Below are 20,257 nucleotides of genomic sequence, written 5' to 3'. Positions count from 1 at the left end.
ATACACAGCATATAGTGACATTTGTTTCAGTGAAACAGAGGAGGGACACATGTTATAGGAAAAAATGGAGAAATCTCAAATAAGCTAAGTGCAGGACTTCAAATTTTACAATTTTTCCATGTACAGTGGTAGTAAAAACAACAACATTGTGACTGAAAGTAATCAGTGCTGTTACCCCATTTTCAGTCAACCATATCAAAAAGCATAGTGTCATCGACACACTAAAATCCATTTCTTATATGGTCTGTAGTTACATGAGGTGACTGGTTAACTCACAGGTCATCTACATAACATGGATATGGCATCTGCTGGACATAGACCCCTAGTGGCCAGTCGTTGCCTGTGTGAAGCTTGATGATGCTGTGTTCAATCATGTCCTGCAGGTAAGCAAAACCTCCCCAGATATACCTCTGGTCCTCCATGGGGTCTGCTCTGGGACCTGGATCCCAGTATCTGAAAGAGGACACAAGAAGTAAATGACAGATGTCTATAAATTCCAGAGACAATGTTGCTTCAGGATCATTCATCACATACACCGTGACACAAGCAGTACATTTAGGTGTTGTTTTGTTTAGGAAATAATCCGAACCACAGTCTTCATTCAAATTTTATTAATATTGCAACATCCTGTAGCAAAAGTCTCTAAAGCCACACACACACACCATGTACACTGTTTTTACTTAAGCGGATAAGTCTGAGTCAAAGCCCTCTTACAATCTGATTATTCAATTGTATAGAGGCAGTACTCCCACTGGGTCCATTATAGCCTGCTGGTGTGTTGTAAACAGCTTAAACTGTTTGTTCACCCCAGGGGCTAGTCACACACTGTCTGCTTATGACTGGGAGATGAAAGGGAAAGAAAAATACATGTAAAAGCTGCACGTGGAAGGATGAAAGGGCAGGTAACACGTTAATATGGAGCCACTAATAAACTTTGTAAGACACACTGAAGCCAGCTGGAGCGGTTTTAGAAAACATGAAACGTGAAAACATGTAGGAACGACAGGCTGTAAGGCTTATTTGGTGCTTGAAATGTTACTGTTTAGATCCAATCTAACTCTCATGAATAGCCTTTTGTTCTTTGCCAAAAATGTTTATATTCTAAATTTGTGTGCTTTGTGTTTTTAAAACAGCACCCTTGGGTATCAGATTGAAAGAGGAAAATATTTTGTGGTCACACTTTGAAACCATAGTCACATACAGTCCAACTTGTTGTTAGAAGGAGTCCTTAAGTTTTATTTCAAGGTTGAGTAATCCTTCTAGAAAAAAAAACACCCACTCATACAGCTCTGACTAACCTGTCTTTGATTTTGTTGGTACGTTCCACTGCATCGATGTCCATGCGGATCTTGTACTTGACATGTGGGGGAACACTTGTGGTCCAGGGATACATGTCCATGAAGACAACACCGGCCCAAAACTTGTTCTCCTCCAGCAGGTATAAGGACTGATGGATCATCTGAGACTCATCTGTGTAGGCTGTAAATTTATCCAGATTAATGCACTACAAAGAGAGAAAAGAGAGAGGATGTGGCATTAGATTTAGAAGTATAAATACTGTGCGCTTGGTTGTTTTCACCTTTGAAGCATTGAAGTTTTTTTGGTCCTTCTCTACAAATGTTGCTGTAACTGTCGATGTGTGTGAGTGCATCAGAATGTCCAGTTACCACAATACTACAATGTATTAGAATCTAAAGAAAATATTGGGATTAAAGTTACATCAGTGCATTCAATTTTTTCCCTTGTTTAGTTTTGCTATTTTCTGAACAACTCAAAAATTTTTAAGTATTTTATTAAGCCAAAGTCTTTTATGTTCCAATCTGGGGTTTTTTTGTTTTTGTTTTTTGTAGCAAGGAAAGATGCATTTATTAGTGATATGCTTCAGCAAATAAAAGACAAGTTTTATATAAAAATCCTCCTCTATGTTTAACACTCAAACTTGGATAATGGCACTCTGACAAATGATAATTAGGGGTCTGTCCTAAAATTCTGGTTTTCTTTGTCATCAGAAAAATATCCAGCTCTACTGAAAGATTCAGCAGACTGTGTGAAGTTAAATCCCACACATTATTCTGTGTTTAACAAGAAGTGCTTTTCACTAAAGTGATCTGGTGACATGGGGAAATCTGAGCCACTATATCCATTCCACAGTGACAGACACAAACTGGATCACACATGCATCCAGGAAAGCAAAATGTATGAAGCACACATACATGCATCTAAACACACGAGCACAACTCTCGCACAATGTCATTTTCTCACAGACACTGTCTATCATGTGTAATGGCCACGTGAAACTCCAACCCATTCATACACATGAACACTCAGCTCTCTAACATTCCCATGTACACTGTGTCTAATGTCTCCATTCACAGTACTGTACAATACCCTGAGACCGCTCAAACAAAGACCAGAGACTACTTCCTATTCATCTTTATGGGACCATACACTCACAACACAACAATGTTCACTCAGAGATGGGCTGAGAAGAAAGAGCCTCACTGATACACATGTTCCAATGGGATTTCAGTGTGAGGTGCATAGCCCTGAAAGATTGAGAGGACCTGATGCTAACTGCAGCAGCTATCCCATGGCCCAATGCTAGCTGACAGCTATATCTAATTGGCTAAATCCTGGGTTTGTTTGTGGGGCTCTTCAGGGTCTTGCCGCTGAACTTGACATAGACAAAGGACAGATTGAGATGCCTGCACTGATACGGTTTTTTCCAAAATCTCAACCCCTGCCTCCTTTTAAATTAGAGAAACGAGAGGAAAGGAGTAAAGGATGGATAGAGTGATTTGCCCTCTTTTATATTGCAGGCACAGGGGGTCTGTTTCAATGCAGGGCCATACCCTAAAACACCACTCTTAGCTCATGAGAGGGGGGACTCTCCCACCTACTCTCTACTTTATCACTAGCTCACAAAAGAAGCAAAGGAGGGGGGTGACAGAAGGCTTGTTCTCTCCACCTTTCTCCACTGACTACTGGACGGCAGATCGGCTCTAAAGCCATGCTAGGTGGCTGGAAGACTGATGTTCTTGTCTGTTTAACTGAGACTGAAACAAACAAAAAAGACTGAGCACCCAGTCCTGAGAACATGTAGGGTTTGGCAAACAGGAACTAAAATGAAGCACAGCAATACAGACAGGTTCTTCACCTCCCCATATTGGTTGAGCATGCGTATGATCTGGTCAGTGATGTTAAAAATGTTCCTCCAGTCAAAGTTTGGCATTCCTGCCTCCCTCTCCTCTTCTGGACCACTGTACAAGAAGTTCAGAATATCTCTAGTTGTAAAGTCTGTTTCCACCAGACTGTTGTCCATGAAGTGCATCACTGTCGGGTTTCTCAGGGTGTCCTGCAGCGACAGAGACAAGAGTGCACTTACTATGCGTGATATAAATATGACATATTCATACACTACCATTCAAAAGTTTGGGGTCATTCAGGCAATTCCACATTTATAATGAAAACTAACACTTATATTCATGTGCTAACATAATTGCGCAAGGGTTTTCTAATCATCAGTTAGCCTTTCAACACCATTAGCTAACACAATGTACCATTAGAATACAGGAGTGATGGTTGCTGGAAATGTGGCCTATGTAGATATTCCATTAAAAATCAGCCGTTTCCAGCTAGAATAGTCATTTACCACATGACAACAATGTCTAGACTGTATTTCTGATTCATTTAATGTTATCTTCACTGAAAAAAAATGCTTTTCTTTCAAAAATAAGGACATTTCTAAGTGACCCGAAACTTTTAAACGGTAGTATATGTACTGAGAAAAGCGGTATGCAGCTGCTTGCATTATATCCATCCATCCATCCATCATCTATATACTGCTTAATCCTCATTAGGGTCATGGAGGTCTGGCGTCTCTCTCAGCTGACTTAGGGTGAAGGCAGGGGACAACTTGGACGGGTCACCAGTCTATCACAGGGCTACATATTGAGATCTACAGACAATTTAGAGTTACCAATTAAACCCAGCATGTTTTTGGACTGTGGGAGAAAGTTGGAGTACCTGGAGAAACACCATATACACAGGGAGAACATGCAAACTCCATGCAGAAAGATCCCAGGAAGGCCAGGAAGTGAACGGGGGATCTTACAGCTGCAAGGCGAATGTGCTAACCGCTGAGCAACTGTGCAGCCCTGCCTGCATTGTATGTACCATATAAAGGACAATTAAAAATGCCTTTGAATCATTGTGCTGACAAACTAATTAAACATAAAACATGATTAATTCTCAACAGACTTACTACCATTTCAAAATGTCAGTAGATTTGTCAGTAGTCAGTAGTAAATTGCATTGCCAACTGAATGTTAACTATTTGGAAGCCAACAAATATCCTGGGGACATAAAACAAGTAATACCAGTTCATTGTTTAAAATAGACTGCCCCAGATAAGATTATTCTGTTTCCGACTTGAGGAGGGTATCATGTTTTTCAAGTAAAAGCCTCAAAAAGAAGAAACACGACTAACTGAAGTCAAGCTTGCAGGCTAAATTTGACGTAAAGCTATTTTATGATATGGTGTTCACACCTCTGCTAATGTGGCTGCACAGTGGTTTGGTGGTTAGCACTTTCACGTTGCAGATAGAAGATCCCCGGTTTGCATCCTGGCCTTCCCCGGATCTTTATGTATGGAGTTTGCATGTTCTCCTTGTGCATGTGTGGATGTTCTCCGGATATTCAGCTCCTTCCCACAGTCCAAAACTAGGCTGAGGTTATTGATAACTGTATAAGTGTGATTGTTTGTCGCTATGTGTAGCCCTGTGATGGACTGGTGACCTGTCCAGGGTGTCCCCTGCCTTCACTCTAAGTCAGCTGGGATAGACTCCAGCCCCCATGACCCTCATGAGGATTAAGCAGTGTATAGATAATGGATGGATGGACTTCTGCTAATGGTTGGTTTTAACACTGGATATGCTGTAATTAATAAAGGCTAATTTAAACAGAGCATTATATGTTCTGAAATATTACATTAAAAATATTCTCACATTTTTTGCATGTGGTACTTTTTTAACTTGTACATTACATTCCAGTAAAAATTAGTGTGCAGATATGTGTGATATTCATACCCTGATCATGTTCATCTGGACACTGTTGTGGAAGAAAGCTTGAAGCTGAGGTCCCACCTCTTCCCAGGCTTTGGCCATGTTCCGGAGCCTCTCCAGCTCTTCAAATGTTGTGTTGGCCTGGACACACACAAATACACATGCGGATCCATTCAGAATTGATATAAAATTGCTAGAGTAGTATACCAACAATCAAGAAGCATACTTAACCTTTCGTGCCTTTGTCTTGTGCTAATAATATAGTCAATAATGAGTCATGTAGAGTTTTCTGCTGTATGAGAGTAGTGTCAGATGATATAGACGAGGTCTATGAAAGCAAACATTTCATTTGTCTAAGCTCTAAACTGCAATATTTTTAAAACAACACAGGTACCAACAGTCACATTAGGTTATTTGCCTGAATTCTCATGACCAGAACTCCCCTTGGAATTAAGATCTGTTTGAGGAGTAATCAAAGAAATATGACAGATCTGTTTATCCTTTCACTACTGCACTCACACATTCAGTTTATTGTTTAATTTTCCATTCTCTTCTCTTTCCTCACACTGCAGTAAGACTGCCAACACCCACTTCTTTCCCTTGCTTCAGTAGCCAGCTCATTCCAATGAAGGGTGGGGGTTTGTATGCATCTACACAGATACTGAGTGTGTTGAAAGAAATGAAGAACGAGAGTAAAAGTGAGCAGACAAAGGAAGAGAGGTGAAGGTCGGTCTGGAGGTGGTCTCTCTTACACTCTTTAATATCTTGCGGACGGCAGGGGAGTCGGGAGTGTACAGGATCTTTCCCATCAGCAGGGGCTTGACTGAATTCCACACAATTTTTGTGACAGGGTTGGACTCCAGGGTCTCCATCAGGCCATTGCAGAAGGGAGCTAAGCAGACAAAAATCGCAAAAAAAAAAAAAAAAATGGAAATGAAAAAGTATTGTATGTAGAGACAAAACAGATAAAAAGAGAGATGGAAAAGAGGAGAAAAAAAGGATCATTGTGGGGAACGATTCTGATAATGATTCTTTCTTATATTCCTCACAACTGTCCACCATTCAAAAGCCATTAATCAAGTTAACAATAAAAGAGTGGAAATATGCAAAAGTGGCCCACAAGTAATTATCTGTCACCTTTCTGGTATAATTGTTGTAGCATTTGATGTAGCAAACAGCATATGAACCTCTGTGAAATGATTGCTGTTTTTTACTTTGAAAAATGTACACCCAGCTGGAAAAGTAAAACTACATGTGAAAAAAACAGTGAGATAGCTGAAGGAAATAAATGAAAAGTGCATCTTAGCATAACTGTTTTTCCTCTTTTCATGGAGTTTTACTGACGGGGTGAATTGCACAATCTAGCTACAGCAGCTTCTTGTCATCACTTCTTGTCCAAAACAGCAATTAAAACTCCATGATGATGATGAAATCGTATGATCAAAAGCCCAGAAAAAAACATTAAATTGAGCCTTTAGCAATATTATTTTCTCAGCTACTGTAATGAAGGTCAAGAGTAAACTTTCAATCTTATTTTTTAATTTAAAATGCTCTCAAAAATGTGAGCATTTATACACACGTGGACAAAATTGTTGGTACCCCTCGGTTAATGAAAGAAAAACCCACGATGGTCATAGAAATAATTTGAATCTGACAAAAGTAATAATAAATAAAATTCTATGAAAATTAAGCAAAGAAAATTAAACATTGCTTTTGAACCGTAGTTTAACAGAATTATTTTTAAAAATAAATTTATGAGACAGGCCTGGACAAAAATGACGGTACCCTTAACTTAATATTTTGTTGCACAACCTTTTGAGACAATCACTGCAATCAAACCATTTCTGTAACTGTCAGTGAGACTTCTGCACCTCTCAGCAGGTATTTTGTTCCACTCCTCATGAGCAGACTGCTCCAGTTGTCTCAGGTTTGAAGGGTTCCTTCTCCAGATGCCATGTTTCAGCTCCTTCCACAGATGTTCAATAGGATTTAGATCAGGGCTCATAGAGGCCACTTCAGAATAGTCCAATGTTTTCCTCTTAGCCATTCTTGGGTGTTTTTAGCTGTGTGTTTTGGGTCATTATCATGTTGAAAGACCCATGACCTGTGACTGAGACCAAGCTTTCTGACACTGGGCAGCACATTTCTCTCTAGAATACCTTGATAGTCATGAGATTTCATTGTACCTGCACAGATTCAAGACACTCTGTGCCAGATGCAGCAAAGCAGCCCCAGAACATAACAGAGCCTCCTCCATGTTTCACAGTAGGGACAGTGTTCTTGACATGCTTCATTTTTGCGTCTGTGAACATAGAGCTGATGTGCTAAAAAGTTCCAGTTTTGTCTCATCTGGCCATAGGACATTCTCCCAGAAGCCTTGTGGCTTGTCAACATGCAGTTTGGCAAATTCCAGTCTGGCTTTTTAATGATTTGTTTTCAACAATGGTGTCCTCCTTGGTCGTCTCCCATGAAGTCCACTTTGGCTCAAACAACGACGGATGGTGAGATCTGACACTGATGTACCTTGACCTTGGAGTTCACCTTTAACGTCTTTAGAGGTTGTTTTGGGCTCTTTTCTTACCATTCGTATTATCCGTCTCTTCCATTTGTCATCAATTTTCCTCCTGCGGTCACATCCAGGGAGGTTGGCTACAGTCCCATGGATCTTAAATTTCTGAATAATATGTGCAACTGTAGTCACAGGAACATCAAGCTGCTTGGAGATGGTCTTCTAGCCTTTACCTTTAACATGCTTGTCTATAATTTTCTTTCTAATCTCCTGAGACAACTCTCTCCTTGGCTTCCTCTGGTCCATGTTTAGTGTGGTACACACCATGTCACCAAACAGCACAGTGACTATTGTAACACTATAAATAGGCCAACTGACTGATTACAAGTTTGTAGACACCTGTGATGCTAATTAGAGGACACACCTTGATTGAACACGTCCCTATGGTCACATTATTTTCAGTCTTTCCTAGGGGTACCATCATTTTTGTCCAGGCCTGTTTCATGAGTTTATTTTTAAAAATAATTCTGTTAAACCACGGTTCAGAAGCAATGCCTGATTTTCATTGGTTAATTTTCATAGAATTTTTATTTATTATTACTTTTGTCAGATTCAAATTATTTCTGTGACCATTGTGGGTTTTCCTTTCATTAACTGAGGGGTATCAACAATTTTGTCCACGTGTGTAGCTCCATGACAACTGGGCAAGTTAAATTTTTTGACAATCGTGTGTTTGAGCAGCTATAAAATAAACAGATTTCTTGCAATACCAAAAATATTATATAATATAATAAATATAATATTAACTCTAAGGTACCTACCACAAAGTACAGTAAATAAAATGGAATTGGGACATTTAAACAGCAGTCCAAAAATCTTTACTTACTGGCAGTATCATCATAGACATAGTTGTGGCTTTTGGTGCCATTGACCCCCAGAAACACCTTGTAGTTGTTGTCTTCATACCAGTTGAAGGACAGGACCCTAGAGCCTCCTCCCTCTGGATATCCGCAGAAGAGGCTTGACACACTGGACATCATCTGGGTGAAGGAGGTAGGACCTCGGGCTCGGAATAGAGGGGACACAACCTTCAGGAGATCCTGAGAGCTCTCCCGCTCCATCAGCTGTGCAAGACATAGAGAGGCGAGGTCATTCATGCTCTATAGCAACCTACAGTATCTCTCTTTGGGCTACTATCTTCAGTTTTTGTGTCTGTCACACAAATACTTATTTGAATTTTGCATTTCCTTAATACATGGAAAGTACAAAGTTTACCACAAACAGGATCAGGACCATAATTCAAAGACAAGGGCCTTCTCACAATGAGGGTTCAGTCAACACCACCAACTGTCTACAATCTGCAGTCACATGGCTCTACAAGGCTGTAGGCTGTCTACTGTGGCACAGTAGTGGTTTGACCTAAGTGCTAATGTTAGCATGCTAGCATGCTCAAATGAAAACTTTTGCTGACAAGAAAAGAACTCAGAGAGCGCAGTAATCAGCCAAGGCTGTTCATTTCCCCATGTGGCATTATCAGAAATGCAGCATATTTTTGTAGAAGTGCAGCATTTGTTTATCAGGTATTGATGATCAGAAATCACGGCAACATAGAATGTGGCCATTTATGTACCCACAAACAGATTGAGGTTGCGCTGAGGACAGGGTTGTGTTATGCATGTGTATGTTATGTACGGACACCAAATCGCGTGACCTAAATATGTAGCGGGCAGCAGGAATTGATGGGACTTGGAAACAACACCACAATTTAATCAATTGTTCCTGATTTCCGATGGATAAGTCCCAATAAGTCCGCAGCGGTGGATTTGTAGTGGGATCGCAATCATGTGATCATCAGCAGGCAGCTGACGTTTTGTTCACTTGTAGTCATAGTTAGAGTGACGCTGTGCTGCTGTTTTGCAATGATACAGAAACCCTGAACTAATTGGTGGATCCAGACAATAAGCCAAATCACTCCCAAAATCTAATCACTTGGTCCATGTGTCATTTCTGACCTTCCCTGAAAATTTTATCCACATCCGTTTTGAGAAATGTTGCGCACAGACAGATCAATGAATGGACAAATGTACGTTGATCGTCACATAACTCCGCTGTGTTCCTTGGTGGAGTAATGATGATGAGAAAATAGCAGTTTGAAAGATAAGCAAACATGTTGTAGAGACGTTTCTGCACACATGACAACACTACACAAGGATAACACTGGTCTACAAGCAAAATGCTTCCTGGATAAGAGTAGTGAAATTTTACCAACTTTTGGTCACTATTAAAGAAAAAATAAGTCAGAAGTGCCAATTAGCTATAGTTTTCAAGATACAGTATTAGGTCAAATTGTGAAATTTCTTGAAAATTAATGAGAAATCGAGTCCCATTTCAAATGGAAATATATTTCCCTAAGACATAATCGATTTCAAACAGTGATTCCAAACAAGAATACTATCATGTTGAATAGAAATTTGAATGAGCATCCTGTATTTGACACATTACTTGCAGAAAACCTGTGTCTTGAAAGTTAAGGTAATGTATTAATGTAGAGATATTTCTTGATCAGTAGCACGAGTTGACCTGTGGATTATAATTCCCATGCAGCCGTTTTCATAACTGAAAAGTTGCCAGGACCTCATATTTCTATGGAACTCTTTTTTTTGGATGCAAAATAGGTGACCAGGACAAAAGCTGGGCCCCACATTATTGCTGTAACACATATGCATCAAATCTACGCCAGTGGCTCAACAAGAAAAGAAAATCTATGCCTTTTGCAGTTCCAATGATTTGGCGTGAACCAACAGATCACACTACTGATTGTTATTTTTGTATGGTACCCCCAGTTGCAAGTGGTATTTCCAGAAAGAAAAAATGGACAGTGCAATATCCAAATATTCCATCAGCTCTTCGCCCTGTGCCTCATGGAGAAGACCTACCAGTTCCTGATGCACCAGAATCTTACTCCTTAGACTCTGATGATGACCAAGATGATGATCAGGATGCAGCTAGTCCTGACCCATCAACATCAGCTGATCCAGACTTCAGGCCGTCACATTCCTCTCCTGAACCACACTTTATATCTCAGAGTGAACTGAATGACCTAGTCAGGGATTTGGAACTGCCTAAGAGTAAAGCAGAGCTGTTGGGCTCCAGGCTGCAACAATGGAATCTCCTGGAGAGTGATGTCAGGATCTCTAGCTTTCGTGATTGCCAAAAAGGTCTGGTTGAGTTTTTTCTGATGGAAGGTGATCTGGTTTACTGCAACGATATCAATGACTTGATGACAGCCCTTAGCATCACTCATGATCCAGATGAATGGACACTGTTTATCGATTCATCCAAAACAAGTCTTAAAGCAGTTTTACTCCACAATGGAAATGTTTTGCCATCCATTCCAGTTGGTCATGCCGTTCATATGAAGGAAACATACGAAAATATGAAACAGCTCTTAAGGTGTATAAAGTATGAGCAACATCAGTGGCAGATTTGTGGAGATTTGAAAGTGGTTGCACTCGTACTTGGGCTACAGGGTGGATATACAAAGTACTGCTGTTTTCTATGTGAATGGGACAGCCAAGCCAGGGAATCTCACTATGTTAGGAAAGACTGGCCGCTACGACAGTCCTTGGAGCCAGGAAAGAAAAATGTCCAACACTCACCCCTTGTTGATCCCCAGCATTTGTGCAATAAAACTTTAACATTAAATATCTTGAAAAGAGTAGCCAACTAAGACGTTTAATGTTTGTTTTTCACTTAATTGTATCAAATTACATAAGATTTAGCAAGTTTTATCTCTGAAGCAGAGACTTCCCATAATTTTGTAGACCAGTGTAATCAAAGGGTGGACTAAATATCTTCCTTTTGACAGAACAAAAATAGCTTCATGCAAGTGCAGTTCTCCCCACTATGTACCTTTTACTCTCTGATAATATATGGAGGAGGTTGCTAATATTGATAGTTTTATGTTTCAGTAGGTTTTGTGAGTAGGGATAGTATGACATTTCTCCAAAGAGTGTCTCCAGCAGAGGTCTCTGATTGGAATGACTCATTACTCTTTTTTGTCGCCCCCTCAAAGCAAAGTTTTACATGTGAATATGCACACGTATGCACACAATCTTCTTCCAGGTTCTTATTATTTTTTCACATAACCACACACATACACACACACAGACTGAACTGAAAGGAAGGAAAGGTGGGTAATGAGAGCATTTGGCTCGCCTTTCTGTCACCACGGTGATACAAAGGTCCCACCTTCAGGATGTGTCACCTCAAAGGAATGTCCCTCTCCCTTTCTCTCTCTCCCTTACCCCCCACCCCTCTCATTCTTTTCTCACCCTTGGCTAAGGTGACAATGGGATACACTTTCCCCTTGGGACATGCAGTGAACGTGCTGAAACACACATCTCAATCATTTGTGTGTGTGTGTGTGTGTGTGTGTGTGTGTGTGTGTGTGTGTGTGTGTGTGTGTGTGTGTGTGTGTGTGTTTACCATGCGGTAGAGATCAAATCCATAAACATATATGCTACCAGTCAAAAGTTTGGGCACACATTCTCATTTAATGTTTTTTCTTTGTTTTCATGACTATTTACATTGTAGATTCTCACTGAAGGCATCAAAACAGTCTTGAAGGAGTTCCCAGAGATGCTGAGCACTTGTTGGCCCTTTTGCCTTCACTCTGCGGTCCATCTCATCCCAAACCATCTGGATTGGGTGTTGGGTGTAGGTCAGGTGACAGTGGAGGCTAGGTCATCTGACACAGCATCCACCACTCTCCTTCTTGGTCAAATAGCCCTTAGCTGCTGGTTCAGTGTGCCTTCAATTTTGAATAAATCCCGAAACAGTGTCATCAGCAAAGCACCCTCACACCATCACACCTCCTCCTCCATGCTTCATGGTGGGAACCATGCATGTAGAAACCATCTGCTCACCTTTTCTGCGTCGCACAATGACATGGTGGGTGGAACCAAACATCACACAATTGGACTCATCAGACCAAAGCACAGATTTCCACTGGTCTAATGTTCATTCCTTGTGTTTCTTGGCCCAAACAAATGTCTTCTGCTTGTTGCTTTTCCATAGTAGTAGTTCCTTAGCAGCTATTTGAACATAAAGGCCTGATTTACGCAGTCTCCTCCTAACAGTTGATGTAGAGATGTGTCTGCTACTAGAACTCTATGTGGCATTTATCTGGTTCTAATCTGAGGTGCTGTTAACTTGTGATTTCTGAGGCTGGTGACTGGGATGAACTTATCCTCAGCAGCAGAGGAGACTCTTGGTCTTCCTTTCCTGGGGTGGTCCTCATGTGTGCCAGTTTCGTCGTAGCATTTGATGGTTTTGCTGCACTTACATATATTCAAAGTTTTTGCAATTCTCTGGACTGACTGACCTTCAGTTCTTAAAGTAATGACGGACTGTTGTTTCTCTTCGCTGATTGGTTCTTGCCATAATATGGATTCTAAGAGTTGTCAAATAGGGCTGTCAACTGTGTACCAACCTGACTTCTGCACAACACAAATGATGATTCCAACCCCATTAAGAAGGCAAGAAATTCCACAAACTAACCCTGACAAAGCACACATGTGAAGTGAAAACCATTTCAGGTGACTACCTCTTGAAATTCATGAAGAATATGCCAAGAGTGTGCAAAGCAGTAATCAAAGCAAAAGGGTGGCACGTTTTCACTTATTTCACACTTTTTTGTTTACTACACAATTCCATATGTGTTTATTCATAGTTTTGATGACTTCAGTGAGAACAATGTAAATAGTCATAAAAATAAAGAAAAATTGGTAAATGAGAAGGTGTGTCCATACTTTTGACTGGTAGTGTATATACACACACATATTCTATTAATTTCTATTCTGGCTATTCTATAGGTATTTAATCATTCTTTATAACATCCATTATCCTCATACTGTATAACACTGATCCATTCATTATCTATACAATGTTTTAACCTTAGTAGGGTTGCAGGGAGCTGTAGTCTACAGTCTATCCCGGCTGACTTAGGGTGAAAGCAGGAGACACCCTGGACAGGTCACCAGTCTACCACAGGGCTACATATAGAGACAAAAAGCACACTCACATTCACAATTTAAAATCCCCAATTAACCTCAGCATGTGTTTGGACTGTGGGAGGAAGCTGGAGCACCTGGGGTAACCTTACGCAGGCACAAGGAGAACATGCAAACTCATGCAGAAAGATCCCAGACTGACATTTCAACCCAGAAAACTGGCCCAGGAGACAGGCAACCATGTTAACCACCGCAGCACCATGCCGCCTATACTGTATACCATCTTGGTCTATTCTGTTGTATTCAACTTCTCTACAATATCTACTGTATTATCTTCAGTTACATTCTATTACTATTCTATTCCATTGTGATTTGCATTTCACGTGTATTCATTAATAATACATCCACCTGCACAGATGCATGCATGCACCATGCATGAATGTGCATACACACAACCTCACACACTTATTGCAGCTTACAGATACATATCAGCACTTACACATTTACACATGTAGGCTGTTAACACACGCATGTAACCCTAACATTGTTGAGCCCATCACTCAGCATCCTCTGTGAACAGGGAGCAGCGGAAGAGGCGAGTTTCCTGCATGACTAAAAATACTGATGCCTGTGATCCTGCAGGACTGAGAGGGAGAGGAGTGTAGAGTAGCAGGAGTGGAGGGGATTGACGGCCTTTGTGGCCCTTACCAGTTGGATCTTCTGTGATGCAGCCTTAAGAACCCGACCCCAGAAATGCAGATCAATCCCTTCAGAGCTGCTGTCCAAAACCTTAGACATCTGAGGAAACAAAGTGACAACATACATTGGATAAGAATATTTATACAGAATAACTAAGATGATATAGATAAAATTAGAGATTTGAACACAACTAGTCCTTTGTTGCTTTGTGTGAAAACCATCTGTGCTGTTTGTACTTCATGTCCCATGATTACTTGAGACATTAATGTCTAGCAAGAATCTAAGTTAACAACAACCTTAAAGCACTGGAAACTTCTAAGAAGTGTTTGTTACTACAAAAGGAAATCATTTTTTGCACATTTTCTTTACGGGAATTAGAATTATTAAACTATCCAATCCAGTCTTATTTCTTTTCACACATTTTGGGATCTAATATATATTACAAAGGCACAATGCAATTTGAGGAACCTTGATATGCTTGACATCCTTCCGGTGTTTGATATGGGACCACATTAACATTATTCCCGTAAATCTCCTCCACTAAATTTATGTTCTTGAGAAACCATTAGCAGTAGGTGTTAGAAAACGCCTGGTCAGAGCAGAGTGCTGAGTGTAAGGAAATGCTTAGCGCCAAGACAAACACACTCATGAGATATCCTTCCTCTCACATTCCTTGTGCCTGTATTTCGATGAACAAAGGAAGGGGGGAGGCGGTATGGTGAGAGGGAAAGACAGAAAGCAAGGGAATAGGAAGGGAGGGTATTGAGAAGCTGATGGGAGAAAAGAGTCAAGAGTGGAGGAAAGTTGTTTCAAGAAAGAGGTCAGTGTGGTAATGGGCTTAAAACTTAATGTGGTTAATGGGCTAAATGTAAAGATGCTACTGTACTACTTATACCAACCAAGGGGTATATATGCTGAGTATATGAAACTGTCAAGAACATGTTCATCTGTCATATATCAGGAATATTCACTGAAAAATGTCAACAAAAGGTTAATAATTATAGTAGTGTAATAGTAGTAGCAGTGAATAGTATTGTGCTATCTACTGTACTGGATTGCAGCGTTTGTCAACCTTTTGTTATATTGCATTTAAAAATTATTTTGGAACGTGTATATAGGTGGACAACAACATTTTAAAAACAAGCCATTGAAGGGTGTCCCAGTAGCTCAACAGATTGAGTGGATAACCCATAAACAGGGGCTATATTCCCCGATGCAGCAGTCATAGGTTCAAGTCCGACTTATGGCCATTTGCTGCATGTCCTTCACCACCTTTTCACCCTATGTTTCCTGTCACTCTCTACTTTCAAACTATAATAAAAAGCTCAAAAACACAGCTAAAGTATTCAACAAATTAAAATTTCTGGCCTCCCAAAGAGAATTTTAGAACAACCTTTGGATGATCCAAAATGAGGCAGCATGTCTTTTCACAAAAACTAAAATTATTCTGGTTGTAAAGGCTCATTGGTTATCATATAATTTTTGAATTCATTCTCAGGTTTTGCTTTTAGTTTTTAAATCCCTTAACGGACTAGAGCACATATTCTGGTTACTTACACGCTTCCCAGAGTAGAACTAAGATAATGACGAAGATACTGCATTGTGCCCTTGCCTTTTACAATAGGAGGTCCAAACATCAGATTCACTAGACAAATGAAACCATAATATTTGTCTTTTTATGCTTGCATTTGTGGAGTTTTTACACAGTTTCATTTAATTTACTGGTATCAATTTATTGTCATATCTTAAATTACTTATATATTATATTATATATTTTTCTTACTTTAACTGAAGTAAGAAAAATATATACAAATTTAAGCTAAGCTCACATATGAACTGTGCTTTGCAAAGAAGTTATACTAACAGTACTGACTACAAGAAAAGCACTCAGAGAGCACAGTACTCCACCAAGACTGCTCAATCATGGTATCATTTCTGACGGATGAAATCTTTAATAAAAAATTACCTTAGGATGAGCACAGGTGTGTGTCATGCATGTATACGTTACGTGCGGTTACTGAATCGTGTGACCTAAATATGTAGCGGAATTGATGGGACTCGGAAACACTCTCACAATTTAATCAATTGTTGCTTGTATGATTTCTGACGGATAAGTCCCATTAAGTCCGCAACGGTGGATTTGTAGTAGGAACACAATCATGTGATCATCAGCAAGCAGCTGACGTTATGTTCACTTGTAGTCATGGTTACAGTGACGCTAACTCGCAACCGGAAATCCTTAACAAATCCATGGATCCAGACTATTAACTGCATCACTGCCAAAATCTAATGAGGTGGTCCTTGTGTCATTTCTGACCTTCCCTGAAAATTTCATCCTAATCCATTATTCTATTTTTGAGTAGTTACGCACAGACAGACAAATGTACGCTGATCGTCACATAACTCCGCCACGTTCTTTGTCGGAGTAATTATTTTCATTAGAAAATTCAACAAATGTGTTGCAATTAATCCAGATGGGAAAAAATAACATGTGCACCAGATTTCATAGTGGTTCATTAAATAATTGTTGAAACATTCCAACTTCATTGGGATTTTCTCTCCCTGCAATGTACAGAATTAAACAATAATCCATTTAGGAGATGTTGAGGTATTTCAGTCTGGACGGACCAACCAATGTTGTACTCCAAAAAGGCATGTCACATACAAAATTAGTTTGGACAACTAAATTAAATAAAGCACTAATACAAACAGAAGGGAATGAATACTCATCGGTCAAAGTAAGAAAGAGATGTCAGTTATTGTTCATTGTTGCCAGTGTTGTTTAATTACGGACCTCATTTACAAATCGTCTACAACAACGTCTTGATAATCGCTATTGCTATGACTTCTAGAAAGACACATTAAAGCCTGTCCCACTTTTTCAGTCCTACAGTCGAGTTTGTCAAGTGTGCCGACTATGTTGGCTTAACTCTTTAGACAGGCACATGTTGGTAATGTATTTATATGAGGCGTAGCATCTTGTCTTACAGAAAACCTCACAGGCTCTAGGCAGGCCCAAGCTAAGCCTATTAGAGAAACAGGCCAAGAGGGATAATGCCAGGTGAACTCCTTGAGCCAGTCACCTGACTTTACCTGAATGCACACAAATAGTAAAGAAACTAGAGGGTGTCAAAAGAGAGGGGTTAAATACAGTGGAGTTTTTAGTTTGGGAACAATAACAATAATAATAATAATAATAATAATAATAATAATAATAATAATAATAATAATAATAATAATAATAATAATAATAATAATAATAATAATAATAATAATAATAATAATAATAATAATAATAATAATAATAATGAGAAGAAGAAGAAGAAGGAGAAGAAGAAGAAGAAAAAGAAGGATTTTTCTTTAACAAATTAAAAGGCTGACAGATAACCAGATGTGTCATTTAAAGAGGCTGTTTTTCTCTCTCTGTGATCCTTGCTTTTAACAAATGCATATGTAAACGGTTCGAGACAGAACCCATGCTTTACTCCAAGCCCCAAATAAAGCCAGTGACAGGGTGAACAGATCTGGCAGTCACCTGCTAGCTAGAGTTGGCTACTATATTACACAAAAACTTGCACACAGAACCAATACTCACAACATAATTCCTTCAACATTGTGTTTGCCATCACAACAACCATGTCCAATATAAATCCTAAGTACTGATACAGTTGTTAATATGAAAAAGTTCAGATAAGAATCCTGTAGACCAATAGCTGTAAAGGATTGGCTACATGTGTTTATTTGCAATCTGTATTCTTTCTGCAAAGACTTCGGAGTGAATTTGTCTGACATACACTGCCGTTCAAAAGTTTGGGATCACCCACACAATTTCATCTTTTCCATGAAAACTCACACTTTTATTCATGTTCTAACATAATTGCACAAGGGTTTTCTAATCATCAATTAGCCTTTCAACACCATTAGCTAACAAAATGTAGCATTAAAACACAAGAGTGATGGTTGGTGGAAATGTTCCTCTGTACCTCTATGTAGATATTCCATTAAAAATCAGCCATTTCCAGCTAGATTAGTCATTTATCACATTAACAATGTCTAGACTGTATTTCTGATTCATTTAATGTTATCTTCATTGAAAAAAACAGTTTCTTTCAAAAATAAGGACATTTCTAAGTGACCCCAAACTTTCAAAGGGTAGTGTAGTTAGTAGTAAATTCTACTAAAATACATGTTGAAAAGAATGTGTAACCTTAAGATTGTGTGAGAGGATAAGCAATGCCTGAGGCTGGAAGCACATGTATCCCTGCAGGCACGAGCTAGCTAGCTCTTACAGTCTGAAAAGTTTTTCAGATTTTATTTATTGCCTTTTAAATTGCTTACCCTATACATTAATAAAATTACAAATCCAAGGACAATTCTCAGAAGTCACAGAAGTTACTGCAAACAAATTAATCACAAAACAGTCTGCAAGCCAAAACAGGGGACATCACACATTCTAAAGCCTAAAGAGGATGTTAAAGCATCAATAGTAACTGGTCCTTCAATGAAAAAAAACTATATCCTAACACAGCTATAACCAAGGAAAATACAGAAAAGCCTGGGCATAAGAACACAGAGGAATCGATAGAGGAATAGACAGTCGTTCCGGAATTGGAGGACATTTTACGTCCCACTTATCAAATTTCAAATAATCCATGTATAAAATACTTAAACATGCAATTGTTGTGTAAATTTACTTTTCCTGAGATTACATCTAAAAAAAAAAAACTGAAAAAAAAACTAGAACAAAAGAATGTTTGAAAATATTTTTTAGAAAACCAAATAAGTGTGGAGTTCTCCCTAAAATGTAATTTTTCTCTTGTCCCACCCCACTGATGACCAAATTCAATCTCAAACAAAACTGTTAAAGTGAAATTTAAATCTCCTTTTTTTTCTTATGTATTATTTTTTCACTGATGTCTGTTGTAACTGTGGGATTTTTTTTTTTTTTAAATCAACATAATATTTTAAATACTAATTATCATGCATGGAATGTGTGTCCCACAACATGCATCGAACCTTGTTAGCATAACCTTCTTAGCTGGTAGAAAAAAAGAAAACAGTGAATCACACAATACTGGAATTAACATCAACAGTTTTCCAAAAGAATGGGTAGAGAAAAGCTATGTCCCCTCTTCTATTTTTCATATTTTAGTAACATTATCAGCCTTGATTAAATGTCTCACTCTACCTCATGCAACAAATTCTTTTTACTTTTTCCATCAGTAAGTTTGTCCTCCAGATCAGCAGTAACAGCTAGCTAAATATCTAGCTTCTACTCCTGAGAAAAAGCTAACATTAGCATGGATTAGGAACCCTGTTACTGTGATTAGAGTAGAATTAGTAAACAACAAATAAAACATGGAATACAAATAGTACCATTTTGTAAGCTGAGCCAATCAAGCCTTTGATAGTTTATTACCTATTATTGATGAATATAAAGCAGAAAATTGTAAAAGAGAAGGTATATTTTTCAAAAATATTGAAGCCCAAATGTCCTCGAATTCTGGAATGACCCATGGATCTTAGAAACATTTGCGACAAAGATCATTTGACATACAGGGTCATCATTTTGTGATATGATGTTCTACTGTATTTTTTAAGACATGGGTGTGATATCTTGTTGAGCATCTGTGTGAAGCACTTTCAACTAACCAGTTTGAAGATCTTAAAGAAGTCCAGGTTCGCATAGAGGACGTCCTCAATCTTCTGCAGCCGTTGCTGGCTGAGAGCACACATGGCGTTGCGAACCCCGTGGAGTCCCATACGACTGGGGAAGATGATAAAGCGCTCCAGCAGGGCCTGACTGCATGCTATGTCTTTCAGCTGCAGGTCTGGGACACCAAATGCAAACTAGACGTAAAAAATAAAGGATGAAAAGTATTCTTAAATATGTAATTCAAAATACTTTGAGTGGTATATATTTCAAAGATTCAACATATGTAATTGTAAAAGCGTAAGAAACACTTTTTAGT

The 20,257-nt window shown here is 39.0% G+C and overlaps 1 protein-coding gene across 2 annotated transcripts in view; it reads right to left on the bottom strand.

Moving 5' to 3' along the window:
• Positions 1–20,257, bottom strand: part of LOC111563595 (retinal-specific phospholipid-transporting ATPase ABCA4-like) — a 59,844-nt gene that overhangs the window by 35,256 nt on the left and 4,331 nt on the right. For both annotated transcript variants that reach the window (XM_055014387.1, XM_055014388.1), the window contains exons 7-14: positions 19,938–20,135; positions 14,295–14,384; positions 8,459–8,696; positions 5,816–5,955; positions 5,088–5,204; positions 3,158–3,355; positions 1,299–1,504; positions 277–453 (exon numbers count right to left, since the gene is read on the bottom strand). In XM_055014387.1, the coding sequence (XP_054870362.1) occupies positions 277–453; positions 1,299–1,504; positions 3,158–3,355; positions 5,088–5,204; positions 5,816–5,955; positions 8,459–8,696; positions 14,295–14,384; positions 19,938–20,135 (1,364 nt within the window). The remainder of the gene's footprint in view (positions 1–276; positions 454–1,298; positions 1,505–3,157; positions 3,356–5,087; positions 5,205–5,815; positions 5,956–8,458; positions 8,697–14,294; positions 14,385–19,937; positions 20,136–20,257) is intronic.

The sequence above is a fragment of the Amphiprion ocellaris genome, chromosome 10, assembly GCF_022539595.1.
Source record: "Amphiprion ocellaris isolate individual 3 ecotype Okinawa chromosome 10, ASM2253959v1, whole genome shotgun sequence".
Lineage (NCBI taxonomy): Eukaryota > Metazoa > Chordata > Actinopteri > Pomacentridae > Amphiprion > Amphiprion ocellaris.
This window is presented reverse-complemented; position numbering and strand designations above follow the sequence as displayed.